General features: G+C 39.8%; 1 protein-coding gene across 1 annotated transcript; it reads right to left on the reverse strand.

Annotated features, from left to right (window-relative positions):
• Nucleotides 1-1,495: 1,495 nt before the first annotated feature.
• Nucleotides 1,496-8,770, reverse strand: LOC119793430 (homeobox protein DBX1-B-like). The gene is made up of 4 exons (XM_038300645.1): nucleotides 8,305-8,770; nucleotides 7,545-7,622; nucleotides 3,063-3,274; nucleotides 1,496-1,971 (listed from the first exon to the last, which is right to left on the reverse strand). Exons 1-4 carry the CDS (start codon nucleotides 8,621-8,623, stop codon nucleotides 1,699-1,701), a joined length of 882 nt encoding a protein of 293 aa, XP_038156573.1. The 5' UTR covers nucleotides 8,624-8,770; the 3' UTR covers nucleotides 1,496-1,698.
• Nucleotides 8,771-14,835: the final 6,065 nt, after the last annotated feature.

Raw genomic sequence — 14,835 nt, forward strand, 5'->3', positions numbered from 1 at the left:
TATAGCAGGAGCCTTTACACTAAGATTATTTAGGTCACTTCTCTAACTTATTCAGCATTGTTTACGTTCCAAACACTTGGTTCATTATAATAACCAGCCTGTCACCTGCAATGAACACGTGTGTGAGTTTATTCCTCAGCAGTGATTCTCTCAGAGGTGCTTATAGACCATATTAGGTTCATGGAGGGGGCCAGAGGATTTTAATAGTGGAAGGGGAAAAAATCAACCACTAACACTAATTTATCAAAGGAGCCATTGAGCAGATTTTTATATGGAGCCACAGATTGCAAACCTCAATTTTGCCAATACTCCATTTTAAATCATTCTTAAAAGAAATAGCTACAAATTTACTGTAACTCCTTTTAGCCAGTAGGGGGCACACTCACACTTGTTTGCTCTTGTTCCAACCTTCAGGTGTACTTTTTGCCAGCCTCTACTGCTCTTAATTAGTATTAACATAAGAATTTTGTTAAAATATATATGTTTTCCAATTTTTAATCAGTTCTCATTTTAACTCCTAAAGATAAATAATGTATTTTTCCATCACCATAACAATCACCATTAACTACTATCATTTGATTTATATAATTTGCTGGTGTAAAACTATAAAATACCAGCGATCCAACGTGACCCCAGATCAGAAGAATCGATTCAAAGTTTCAGAATCAGGATCAAATCGATTCTTGAAATCTAAATTTCTATTTAGCCAAAAAATAGCAAACATTAAACTTCAAGTAAAACCCTATTGCACCTGGGTAAAAAAAAACACTCACTAATCACACATTTTTCTTTTGATAGATTCATGAATTTGCAAGTCAGTGACTTATGCAATCAGCTGGTTTTCCTTGATGGAAGTTTTCAACCAATCTGTGTGTTATTGTCTCTGTAAAGACCGTTTCTTAAAATACACAACAGCGGCTAAATGTGAATATAAAATTTCTAAAAATAAATAAACTTATAAGGACTTGGAAAAAGGATCAAAGCATGTTAATACCCTATAACAAAACTAACACTAAAGATTTATGGAAAGTTTTAAACACTGTTATTATAGAGGCATCAACAAATGAAGGATTCCCTGAGTACTTTTTATAAATAATGTGGCTAATCAGTTTAATAACTTTCTTTCTAATATTGGGAGAAATTTGGCTGAAGGAATGAATACAACAGATTCTAAAGGCTATGGAGACATGGAAAATGATCCACTGGATGTACCTGCCACCAGTAGATGAAATAGAAAATACTGACATGGTCAATAAGATTTAATCATCAACTGACTGGTATGGAAGGGATTTTTCTCCAAAATGGTCAAACATCTCCTTTTTAGTCTCATCCATCATGATTCCTCCACCACCGTGCTGCAAAGCCTTGGATGTTTACAATAAAACACAACACCAGAATCTGTTCGGACATGACTTCAGCTGAACGCTTCAGTAAACACACTAAATCAGAAATTGTATCTTGGTTTATTTTAACAAAAATATGAAAACTTCATTTTAAAAAATCCCCACCCCCACCCCTCCACACACACACATTTAGTAACTTTAATTTTGAAACATTTATATCTAGAGATCTTCAATCTAGAGCAGCTCATTGAACTGGTTTAGCTTCGGATGAAAAACTGTACAGAACCAGGCTGAGTAGATACAGATATATACAGAACAGATTGAGGCACTTTGGAGGTTTGCTCAGAAGTCCTCTTCATGAAACTGTGATTTCTTCACTGTCCGATTCTGACAGTTTGCTCAGATCCGATGGAGAGGAGGGGCTCTGATGATGATGATGATGAGGCTCCTGGGTGTCGGCTGCAGGCCGGTTCAGCCTCTGGCAGAACGTGCTGCCCACGTCAGTCAGGTCCGGATGGGGGTTGGTTTTGGTGGGGAGGGTCTGCTGACGACAGCCGCCGGTCGATAACAGCTCTCGCTCTTTGGAGTTCCTCCACTTCATCCTGCGGTTCTGAAACCAGATCTTCACCTGTGAGGAAGACAAAGGCCACCAGATGGCAGCATTGGTCAGGAAGTAGGCCAAGCCAGATGGGTTTGCCCATCTGTGGGTAGAGAACAGATAAACTAGAAACATCTTGAGTGACCGTTGACTCAGCAGGGTGAAGCTTCAACAGTGACCGTGGAGAAGCAACTGATGATGCTGGGAAGAGTTGCAGGGAAAACCCTGACGGCAGCTGCCAAGTTTCCCTGGACTGGACATCCCAAACTCACCACAAGCTTAAGGGTACGGCTCCCATCTCCCTGAACCCTCTAGCAAAGCCTTATGTCACAACTCTGTCACTCCGGTCAGCAATGGATTGTGGTCTAGCAGTGCCTACACCATGCTAAGACAATCTAGACTGTTTTCACATGTTCCAAGATGGTGGAATGACCTACCAAGTGCTACAAGAACAGGAGCGTCCCTGTCTAACTTCAGGAAACTCCTAAAGACCCAACTCCTCAAAGAGCATCTCCTATCCTAACTCTTACCCATAGCTCTGTACCCCTCTACTACTCTTTCTGAACTTCCCTCTATATCTTTGCTTTCACCACTGATTCTGACCAGAGAACGTATTGTCAGATTGATGATAATTTTGACATTGTGTCTATTTTTCAAGTGGCTTTGGATAAAAGCCACAGCTAAATGCATAGATATAAACACATAAACAAGCTCAGAGAAAGACAGAAACCCTGGAGCTCAGATGGGGCTCCAGGGTTGGCCCTGCAGAAGCTTAACATCCTTTGGTCCCGTTTCTGGGATAGGTTACAAGCTGAGGAGAGTCTCCCGACTTATCCATATATTTCTGACTGAAAAGAGTCAGAGTAAACTTTCGCTTAATTGTAGACGACTGTAACTCAACCTCCAGCCTGCAAATGAGATTATTCTGAATGATGCTCTGTTTGCAAACTGTTTCTAACTGTTTGCAGAATCTACAAAAACTTCCCTGCAATACACAGATGTTTCAGTAGAGGACAGCACAGCTGTGGATGCTTCTGATAAAAAGCATTATCGCACTTAGTAAAACGCTGATCTGAACCCAGTTTAGACATTTTAAGGAACCAGTCTGGTCCCAGTGGTACCTGTGAGTCCTGCAGGCCCAGTTTAGTGGCCAGTTTTTTTCTGTCTGGTTTGCTGATGTACTTTTGTTTCTGGAAGGTTCTCTCCAGCGCTTTCCTCTGGAGGTCCGAGAACACGGCCCGCCGCAGCATCCCCCTTCTGGGCTTCCCACGGGGGGCCAGAGGCCAAGAAAAGGTTCCTGGAACCGGAACCACTGAGGAGGAGGAAGAGGAAGCTGCAGGAACAGAGAAAATATTTAATTGAAAGTAAAATTCTGATTTCTATAGTTGTTTGGTGGATATTGTAGTTTATGAAATGATGACCTATGACCTCTGACCTATAAAACATGTAGAATCTACTCTAAAGTGAAAATGAACCTTCCTGATGAAAGATGCTTGGAATGATGATAAAACAGGATGATGTTCATAATCAAATCTTTTCAAACATGACAGTAAAAACTAATTGATAAAGAATCTGAAAAATCGCTGTAGATCTTTTTTTAATTATTAATTTTTCCTCCTTGAAAAAAGGAAGTCCAAATAAATTAAGAGACCAAATAAAAGAGTAAAGCTGCTGAGAAATTTCTTTCCTATTAAATTCGTCACATATTGTTTTGTACAAGTGTTTATGGATGCTGGCATTTTATCCTCATATATGAGAAACTGCGATGCCGATTCAGCGTGGGGTCTTGTGAACTTTGCCGTGTGATTTTCCTCCACGTTTGTCGGCGTTGTGAGCCCCTTCTTGTCCCTGTAATGAGCACACAGGCTCCCCGATGCTCCTCATAATATCCTCGTTCTGCCTCAAATCTGATGCTTGAAGAGCCCAATTTGTCCGGCGCTGGAAACACAGCCCATGCTAATGAGACAGGGCCTCCAAAGAGCGGCTCTAATGAAGCATGAAGAGGGGGGGTGGGGGGGTTGTATAGGCTGCAAATGCTCAGAGAAAGCTGATTGTGTTGTAATGAATTGAGTGGAAAAGGCCGTCGACAGGCCGGTTTATTACAGGCCCATTAAAGGCAGGTCAGAGCTCCCAGAAGGGCTTCCCCGCTTCACACACCTGCATGTGAGAATTATCACACACGTTAGCCGAAGATAAACCAGAAACCAAACACAGGCACTCAGGCAAACCCTCAGGTTCCTATAGATCCTAGTTTGAATAGACTCCAACTGAACTGGGACCCATGAAACAGGAAGTTAATGGACCTGTCTCTCTTTTCATTTAGTTCCATACAGATAACTAAATTAAACTCAAAGTTTTATCCAATTTTCCAAATAAAAGGAACAACGTTTTAATTCAAGAGGGTGAAAAAATTAAACCAGAATGGATCCTCTCGGTCAGAACAAAGCAGGTGCTGGTGGGGGCGGTATGGTGATGTGGGGCAGCATCCTCGCTCTCAGGGAGAACCAGGCTTCTCATTTCCTACTTTCTCACCATTGAAACTTTAAAAGTTAATACAGAGGAGTAGAGAAAATAACAAAAAGCTTTATTACAACTGAACATAATTTTCATTACTTTTAATGTGTTAAAGTCGTAGGGAAGCGGCCTTTCCAACCGTCGTATTTCCAAATTCTCCCGAGTGGTGCACTAACAGCACTTTTTTAAAGACATTAAGGAGTCCAGATGAGAGAGCCAAAAAAAAGGTAGTTAGACCAAACATTTAGAGAAATCCCAACGTGTGCGTGTGCTTAAACTTGTGTGTGTGTGATTGTGTGTGTGGCTCTGGCTGCGATTGGTCACGGTGCCGGATGCTTTGTGGGCTGGCCGAGGGGGTTTGGTGGGAAAACGGCCGAGATCCTGAGCTGGGAAGATACCCGCCTCACATTTAGAGGCATGACAAACGCCGCTAATATGTTTGGAGCGGAACAAACCGGACTAATTTGTAGATTAGGACAACTGGTGCTAATGTCAGCAGTCAGTGTTTTGGCTAAAGAGGCGTTTAGGCCCGACCAGCCGATTCAGAGCTGCTCCTGGGATTTCCATGATAAAAATGGAAAGAAGATTCCTGCAATCTCCTGTTTCTATTTGGCAGAAATTGACTCCGTATTGTAATATTATTTGTTTGTATAATTTCACACAAACAAACTGGTGGTTTTGAAGAAGCTTCCATTTGCAGCAACATTTATTTCTTTAAAAGGACCGACTAATTTATTATCATCTCACATCTAAAGTAGATTCACTCGGAATGTTTAAATTAGATATTTAGATATGTTTTTTTTTATCTCTTCATTCCAGAAACAAAGTTTGTCCCTAAAAATGTTCTTCATTGGAAGAAAATGTAAGAAACTTAACAGTTTTCTTCATTTAAAAAAGCTGTAAAAACTGCTTATCCAGAAGAATTCACAGAACCAACCTTTTTATCCAGCGTTTTTCTATTTACGCATATTGTTCCCTTAACAAATATATAAAAATAGATTCAGAACATTGAATGAATAAATAATTTTCCCTGTAAAAACCTGATGTATGCCATTGAATAAAACAACCTAATTTTAGTTTAGGTATCTTGAAGGTATCATGGTTTGGATCTTTTGATGTCACTTCTCTTGTATTTTACTCTAAGAATTTTGTGTTTTGGTTTTGCCTTTACTCTATTTCATAAGTATTACTTTTGCCATATTAAGTAATGTTGCCTTTGGGTTTTGCCGTACCAGTTTGGTTCATTTCCCTTGTTGTTAGTTGTTTTCTAGTCTTCTTTTCTTGCTTATTTCTTAGATATTTTAGTCCATTTTGTTTTTACTTTTTAAACATTTCTCCCTCAGGAGCTTTCAAATTAGAGATATTTCCTATATATAGTTCCTAATATGCATATATGCTCTTTATTTATTGTCTGTAAATTAAAATAAATGTAAACCAAACATGATTAGAACATTTTTACAATAATTTAACAGAAATGTTTGCATTCAGATGTAATAATGAGGCCTTTCTGTTCTACTTCCCATTGTTTACCTAGATGTAGGGTGTTTTTCTTAAGCTACATCAACTTTTATAAAACATTTGTAAAAGTCCTTACTGCTGATAAAGTGATGTGAGCAAATTTGTGCCATATTAGATGGCTTGTGTCGACGATGCTCCATACTCAGGAGCAAAGTTTTCTCACATTCATCTTCTCTGATTCTCGGTGTGTAATGAAAAACTTCTCTTTGCTGTTTTATCGTTTCACCTTCAAACCCAACAACACGGCCTATAGGGCTCATTATATCGCCAGCATGGTCCAGCCAATATGTGGGACATATCTGTTAGTAGATTCTGTTCATCTGTTTGTCTTCCCTGGATCCTCTGCTTTCCTCCTGACTCAGTTTCTTTCCTTTTCATTTATATCTTTAACTCACCGAGCCACCTATCTGCATTCTGGTGCCTGACAGAAAAGTCGCTCATGCTTTGGGTAAATTAAACCTCTGAGGGTCTTTGTAAAAATGGTTTGTTGAGGTTTTTCTCATCATCAGACTATAACAGAGCGACTCTGCTTGTCCTACAGACCATCTGCTTCTTCAGCCGACATAAATGAATCCTTCCACTCCATCGTCTTTATTCCAACCACAGAAATCTGTTAGAGGTTTAACTTTAAAATTTAGGCTAATCTTTCAATTCTTTTAGACCAAAATTTTTTTTAAATCTTCTGAAATGTTAGATTCACTGCTTGGAGCTTCCAGACGCTCCATAAACCTGAAAACGTAAGCTCTGCTAAAACACCAGCTGATCCCTCTATTTTAATTTGCCTCTTTTAATCCTTATTTTAGTTCATGCATTTAATTCTATTTTAAATTAAGTTTAAAACAAAGTTTCCCTGAAAATGTGTTTTTTTTTTTTTTTTTTTTCCTGCTGCTGCAGGGCTGAGGCCTTCAGGCACATGAAGTGACAATAAGATTAAAATAAGAAAAAAAATATATTTAATGTATTCATTTTTTTTGTTGTTGTTTTGCTTTAAATATTTTCTAGAAATTTATAAAAGTCTCACTTTGGATGAAAAATGTTTGATTTAAGATTTAAGATATTTTTTATAAACTTAATCCTGAAGTTTTGTTTTCTCTCAGCACAATAATTGATTATTGAACACGTGTTTGAAAGTTTCTAAACATAAACGAGTTTCAACACTGTTGGTTTAAACAGTTATCTTTAGTGTTAGAGGTGGTAGAAAATCTGCAGAAAATTTTTATTTCTGCACCAAACTCTTTTCTTTAAGAGTTTAATCTGATAAGTAAAATCTTCACATTATAAAGTAAACATTTTAATGTTCGAGTTCAATTATTGAGATTATTTTCTATTTTATTTGATCTGGAAGAGTTTTGCTTCACAATTTACCAAAACTTTAAGATTTTAAAAAGAGAAAACAGCAGAAAGTTGGATTAGCTGGAAAGAGTCCAGCTCCACAGCCGGACTCTGGATAGAAACGTGTGACCAGATGTGGATTAAAGGGGATTGGATATGATCCCCAAATGAAAGGCCTGAATAAAGGTAAATAGAACACTGCGTCCTAAAAAGCAGCAGTGGTCTGGTGATGCATCTACCTGTGAAGTAGGAGGCTCTGATGAGAGGATGAAGGCTTCCATCAAAGAACGGCAGCACCTTGGTCTGAAGACTCTGAGCTGCATTGGAGAAGAAAGAGGACAGCCATTAAAATGATTCACAGAAAAAAGAATAAAATACAATTTTACAACACAAATTTCACATCATTCAGGATTATTAGAATGATAAAAAAAAAATGTATTTAAACACAGAATCTGATAACTCAATCTTCTTATTTGGCTGGTAATGTTTATATCACTTTTTAAAAGAAATTTCCCTTAAAGCTCTTAAAATTATTTAATCCTGAATTAAACTTTTATTGGAAGCTTTCTAAAAATAATCGTGTTTTCCCTCGATTTGACCCTGTAAGACAATTTGCCAGTAGAATGTGATGATTTACATGTAAAATAATAATTTTTAAAAAGGAACTATTATAATATTTCAAGAGCATAATGTCTGAATGATTTTAAAGGCAAAAAATCCTGATTCCATGAGTGGATAATTATTTATCTGTTTAAATTGCTTAAATTAAAGGCAAATAAACGTAGGAACTTTTTTAATTTTTGAATTTTACAATACAACTCAACCTTTTAACGCTTTTTATGAAGTTTAAGGGATAAAAAATATTGATCAATATTTTAAATATTTTTCATAACTTTGTGGATTTTATTAAACTGTGATGTTATGATGGAAACATTCCAGTTATCATCTATATATTCTGTAATAATAGTGTTCTGCTGTCAGAAGCCTTTAAAAACTCACCGCTTCTTGTGGACGGAGCCAGGATGGCGCTGACGCCGAACTTCAGACATCCGGAGTCCGAGCAGCCCGGTGACCCAGTTCGGTTCGGTGGTTCCGCTGGAGGGGAGGCGCCCATCCCAGGGCTGAGCTGGACCAGCCCCTCCGGGTTCCCAGAGGAGAAGGTCCGGTGGATGTAACCGACAGGCTGGCTGAGCCGCAGCAGATCCTCCACCAGGAAGCCGGAGGGCAGCGAGCGACCGAGAGGCGAGGCGAGAGCCGGAGGAGGGCGCAGGAAGGCCGGATAGAGAGGCGGAGGCAGTGCGCTGCAGGGGAACATCATGGTGTTCCAAACTGGGAGGATAAAAACATCAAACTGGTCCTCTGATCCCTGAAGCCGCTTTTACTGGTTTTATAGAGGAGTTACTCCCACCAACTGGGACACACAGGCGTCAGAAGGTCCACCCTCAGCTCCCATTAGGAGCTGGAACTGGTTCCCAGTTTAATGAGACAGAAGGGGTTAGGGAAACTGGTTACCAGTTTATTGACAGGAGGGGTGGAGGAGTTAGGGAAACTGGTTACAAGTTTATTGACAGGAGGGGTTAGGGAAACTGGTTACCAGTTTAATGAGACAGGAGGGGGAAACTGGTTACCAGTTTAAGGACAGGGGGGGGGGAACTGGTTACCGGTTTAATGACAGGAGGGATGGAGGGGTTAGGGAAACTGGTTACTAGTTTGTTGAATTCGACAGAAACTGACAGAAGAACTTCTTCAAGCCAGAATCAGACATTTTAAATAAAATTAGATCACCTTAAAATAGCTTTGATTACAAATTCAAAATCAGTAGAAACTTTTCCAAAAAACAAAACTATTTTTTACTACCGTATTAAAACAAGTTTTTACTTATTCGCGTGACTGTATAAAAAAACGTAATGAAATTTAATCAGATTTAAGGACAATAAAAACAAAAACAAATCCAACATTCACCATCCGTCCTCCAACCATCCATTATTCATCAACCATCAATCCATACATCGATCGACAACCCTCGATTCATCCACCATTATCTATCAATTACAAATCCATCCATCCTCCATACATCCATCCATCATCAACACATCACACATTCATCTACCACCCATCCACCAACCCAACATCCAGCTATTCACCATCCATACACCATTCATCCTTTATTCATCATCCATACATTGATTTGCCATCCATCCATCCTTAATCATCCATCCATTCACCATCTCTCAATCATTCACCATACATCTTTCATCCATCCATCATTCTTCCATCCATCCATCTACCATCATCATCCTCCATCCATTCCTCTATCATCATCAACCCACCACACATCCACCATCAGTCCATTCATCCAGCATCCAGCTATTCATCCATCCATTCACCATCCATCCCTCATTCATCATCTATCTATTCACCATCCATCCATCCATCCATTCATCCATCCATTCATCATCCATTGACAATCTACCATGCATCTGTCGATCATCCTTCCATCCACCCTCCATCCATTATTCATCCATCCACGTCCATCTGTGATCGATCTGTCCATCATCCCAAAATTCAACTATTCATCCATCTATTCACCATCCATCCTTCATCATCCATCCACCATCCATCCATTGATTTGCCGTCCATCCATCCTTAATCATTTCCTCCATTCACCGTCTATCCATCCATCATCCACCATCCATCTAATCATCCATCCATTCACCATCAATCAATCTATCAATCATCTATAAATCATTCACCATACTGTACATCATTCTTCCATCCATCCACCATCATCCATTCATCCCCCATCATCCATCCTCCATCCATCCATCCATCCATCCATCTATCATCAATCCATTACACATCCACCATCAATCCATAGATCCAGCATCCAACTATTCATCCATCCATTCATCATCCATCCACTCATTCACCATCCACACATCCTTAATCCATCCATCCATTCACTATCTATCCATCCATCATCATCCATCTATCCAATCATTCATCCATCCATTAATTTACCATCAATCATTCATCCATCCATCATTCCATCAACCATCATTTATTCATCCATTCATCCATCTTTCAACCATTCATCCTTCAGCCACCATGCTGCAATAATACAGACCCTGAGCTGAGCAAAAAAAACAAAGGTCTAATTCTGGTCAGTCTATGTTCCTACCCCCAGATCCAAAACACAAGAGCCTGAAATGAGCGTTCTCTGTAGGGTGGAGCCCAGTGGTGCAAGAATAAGTTAATGGCATGTTTAACCCAGGGAAGTTGGCCGGACCAGTTAGAGGGTTCTAAGTGTTCCTCCTGATTGGACCTCTCTGTCTGACTGTCTGTCTGAGTATGGAAATCCAATGACAGGCTGGCAGAAACCCACCAACAAAGCGCTGAATTCTCTCCAGAACTGGGACACAAACTGGGGACCCCTGTCATAGAGATTATCTCCGTTGGGGAAACCATGAATGCGGAAAACACCTGTTGAGCGAGAATTTCCCCCCATTTCTTTAGTGGATATGAGTTTGGGCAGCAGAACCAAATGGACCATCTTAGAATACCCGTCAATCATAGTAAGGATGACTCTGATGCCTTCAGAGCTGGGTAGACCGGTAATGAAGTCCATGCAAATATTTGACCATGGTTGGGACAGAATGGTTAGAGGACATAAAAAGCCAGACGGGGGTCAGCTCGATGTTTGATACTGGTTGCAAATGAGGCAAGCTGCCACAAACTCCCATACATCAGAAAACAGAAAGCCACCAGAAGTAAGAGTAATGTTGATAGTTTTAGTAACTCTGAGATGACAAAACAAGTGGGGACCAAGACTGAAATCTAAGACACTCTTTCTCAAAATGTCAGGGACAAACAAACAATCTTTAGGGTAATCCTCCAGGTGCTGATAGTTACAGAGAGTCTCTCTCACTTCCTTCTCTAAATCAACCATTGTGACAGAACATCTCACAAACTGAGGTAAAAAATACCCCTCTACACCAAATAAACTCTCCTCGTCCACCTCAAACACCCTGGACAGTGAGTCCCCCCGCCTGTTTTGGGTTAAGTCTCTTAATGGACCTCAGGTATTCCAACTTTTTATGATCAGTTCAAACCAAAAAAAGGAACCTTGGACCCCTCCGAATGATGTCTCCATTCCTCCAGAGCCAGCAGTTCCTGATCCCCCACATCGTTGTTCCCCTCAGCGCTTGAAAGCCCCTTAGAGAAAAAGGCACTGGGTTGAATCTTGCCATCCTTGGCTTCTTGACTGAGGGCCACCCCAAATCCAGTACTGGAGGCATCCACCTCCACAATGAATTGTCTATCTGGATCGGGGGAAACTAGAACAGTGCAGAAGTGAAAAGATTCTTGAGTCTCTGAAATTCTCAATAAGCCTGTTTTTTCCAACAGAACTTGATCTTAGCTGAGGCGAGGCCATGAATCAGAAATGTACTTCCTTATAGCCTGAGATTCAGTGCCAGATAAGGAATACAACCTCCACGTAGGGTGCGTAGTACCTGGCAGTAAGTCAATCCCACAGTCATATGACATATAATATTGGCACTCAGAGCTGAATCGGACCGCGCCAGACTCAACCGAACCGAGCTAAACTGGTACAAGTTCATCAGTAGGTCTCGGCGTACATGAAAAGACAACGTCATCTCCTTACAGTCAGCCTTCGCAATCATGAAATTTAAGACATTCATAATAATACTAGCTTCCTTACTTTGCCACAAAGGCAGAAGTGTGGGAGCGGGGTAGCCTGCATACACACGTATGTTAGGATTTCCCGCATGCCTGATTCAAGCTGAGAAATAAATTCTTCAACATCAGAACGCCACTGTCTGTCTGCCAAAGGGTCCGTGTTTGGCCAGATTATACTGTCACAGCTCAGAACAGAGAACCCAGTTTTCAAAACTGACAGACAGTTTTGTATTTAAAAAAAGCGTTTATTAAAAGTGACGGATCTGTAGTGAGGCAGGAACTTCTGGTCTTACAGTTCAGTCCCTGCCCAAAGGTCCAGGTTGGTTCCAATTGGTTGGCTGCTGACAAGACGGATGCCGCGTCTTGCTGGAGAACCGAGCAGATGAAGGAAGGCAGGATAATCCAGAGGACGAAGCCAAAACAAGTCTCAAGGGGTTGCTCAGGAGTCAGGACCAGGAGATCAGAGATCTGAAGAGACTACAGGTTCAGTTACAGGTTTGGTAAACATGCAGAATCCAGCAGGGGTCTGACGAAAGGTCAGGCAAACAGATCAGAATGGAAACAGGCAAGCTCAGAGGTCCAAAGGCAGAAAAGGTCAGGATCAGGCAATCGGAACACACTTAGTGTGGCGCTGATGACTGGAAGAAGGCAGGTTAAATTGCGGCTAGAGCAGGTGGAACAGATGACTGGTAATGAGGAAAACTGGACAGAGCTAGGCAGGTGAAAGAAATGAATAATCAAGTTAGTCATCAGCGCCAAGATCATGACAATGTTTTAATCTGACATTTTATTTACAGTTGAGTTCAAACAAAGCCGCCAGTTTTTTTGGGACTGAAGAAATAAAACAGGACTCTGACTAACATATTTATTTTCAGCTCGTAATGACGACAATCTAATCTGTTCAACTAAGATGCAAACAGGTTAGCATTAAGTTTGGGGTTTTTTTTCACAACATTTTTAAACTTTTAAGTTTTCTGCATCTACAGCTCTTTTAGTGAATTCATGCTCCTCTTGGGGCCCAAGGGCCAGCAAGGGGCCATAAATATGAGCAAACTGGCTCAGTTGTTTTTAATTACCTTCTGTTAATGAGATTAAAAAAAAAACATTTAAAAAATTGATTAACCACGTATTCATTGAGAGAAATAATAATTAAAGAAAAACATGAAAGAAGATTTAGAAAATTTCTTTGCTTATCCCCAGAAAACCTTCCTCTGGTAAGAATTTTTGGCATCTCTTTAGAAACGGCTAGCATGCTGGTTGGAAACCAAACATAAGCTCTTATCCAGCCAGTCTGTGTGAGTCTGAAAGCACCCAACAGCAGTTTAATCCCATGAAGCCCTCGTTTTGAGGCGTCATGACGAAATGATCTACCCCTCCACAAAAGGAAGAGATCATTAAATCTGCGGCAGATCTGGTGAGCCCAGATATTTATACCTTAACCAGAAAAAAGAAAGAGGGAAAGTGTTGCATTCAGAGCATTTTATTCGTTCAGAAAATCCCTCCATTGTGCTGAAGTGGAGCAGATGGTTGATGAGCATCAGCAGAACTAATTTGTCCTCCTGGTCCGACAGACTCTCCGACCTGCTGCTCGATTCTTAACCAGCACAACAGCTGTCAGTGAATTTAACACCAGTTAAGACTCATTTTAAGGCCATTAGCCCTGCAAAATCTTACAACAGGGCCACGCCTCCATTATTAGTGGCTGCACTCATTACACATGCAAACAGGCTTTCTGCAGTCATAACTGGTTAACGCTCATGTTAACTGTCTGAAGTCTGAATCAACAAACACTTTGATGATGCAAAGGAAGGGAAATCTGTGCTGAAGAGTCATTTAGATGTTTGTTTGTTGTTTTATTTGGTGGTCCTCTTGGTTTTGTGGTGACAACTTTTTAAAGGAAGTCTTCTTTTTGACAGGATCAGTTGACTTAATTCCTGAAAGTCTTTGACAAAAATAAACTATAGATAATCCTGAATAAAAGAAAGACCATATCTTGTGGAAGACATAACAGAAGCTCAGTTGGAAAAATAAATCTAAAATACAGTGAACAAAAGAGTTTATGAAATAAAGTTTCTGGGTGCAATCCTGGACCAATTAATCAGTTGGAAACCTCATCTAGGAAACTTACAGTGATTCTTGGAAGAATAGAAATAAGTTATTGTCTGAATTATAAATCATTTTTCATTATTTCAGAGTTTCTACCATACCTACTTCATTGTGCAGAAGTTTGGAGAAACAGCAATAAAAGCTGATAATCATACTGCAGGAAAAAAAGAAGAAATATGACATAAAGTAGGTTTCAAATAACTTATTATTTTGATTTATGTGCAATGAAATGTCTGCATCTTGTTAAATACAAATTGAAACACTGCAGTAACATACAGGCATTACATAGTTAAAGATAACGAAAGGGACACATTAAATTAAAATGTTTTTTTTCTATATTTAAAAAAGAAAAATTAATGATTAACATTTTTTTATGATTAAGAACAATGCTTAAAAAAAATTGTAGAAAAGTTCGATTGGAAACTAAACTGATCATGTTTTGATATCTGAGTCAACGGCTTCGATAAACAATACGTTTCTAATCCAGAGTTAAAACAACTAGGGGTTTCAGAAATTTGAGAGTTTTCTAGGAGTTTATTCCAGATTATTGAAGCAGAAGAACTAAAAGCTACTTCTCCATGTTTGGTTCTGGTTCTGATGCAGTAGATCTGAGAGGTCTGGCTGTCGATCCACTGCTAACCAGTGTGTAATGTATTTTGGAGACACACCATTCAGTGATTTATCTAGACTAACAGAAGGATATTAAAGTCTATTCTCTAAGAA

The sequence above is a fragment of the Cyprinodon tularosa genome, unplaced genomic scaffold (assembly GCF_016077235.1).
Source record: "Cyprinodon tularosa strain WSP-4 unplaced genomic scaffold, ASM1607723v1 ctg452, whole genome shotgun sequence".
NCBI lineage: Eukaryota > Metazoa > Chordata > Actinopteri > Cyprinodontiformes > Cyprinodontidae > Cyprinodon > Cyprinodon tularosa.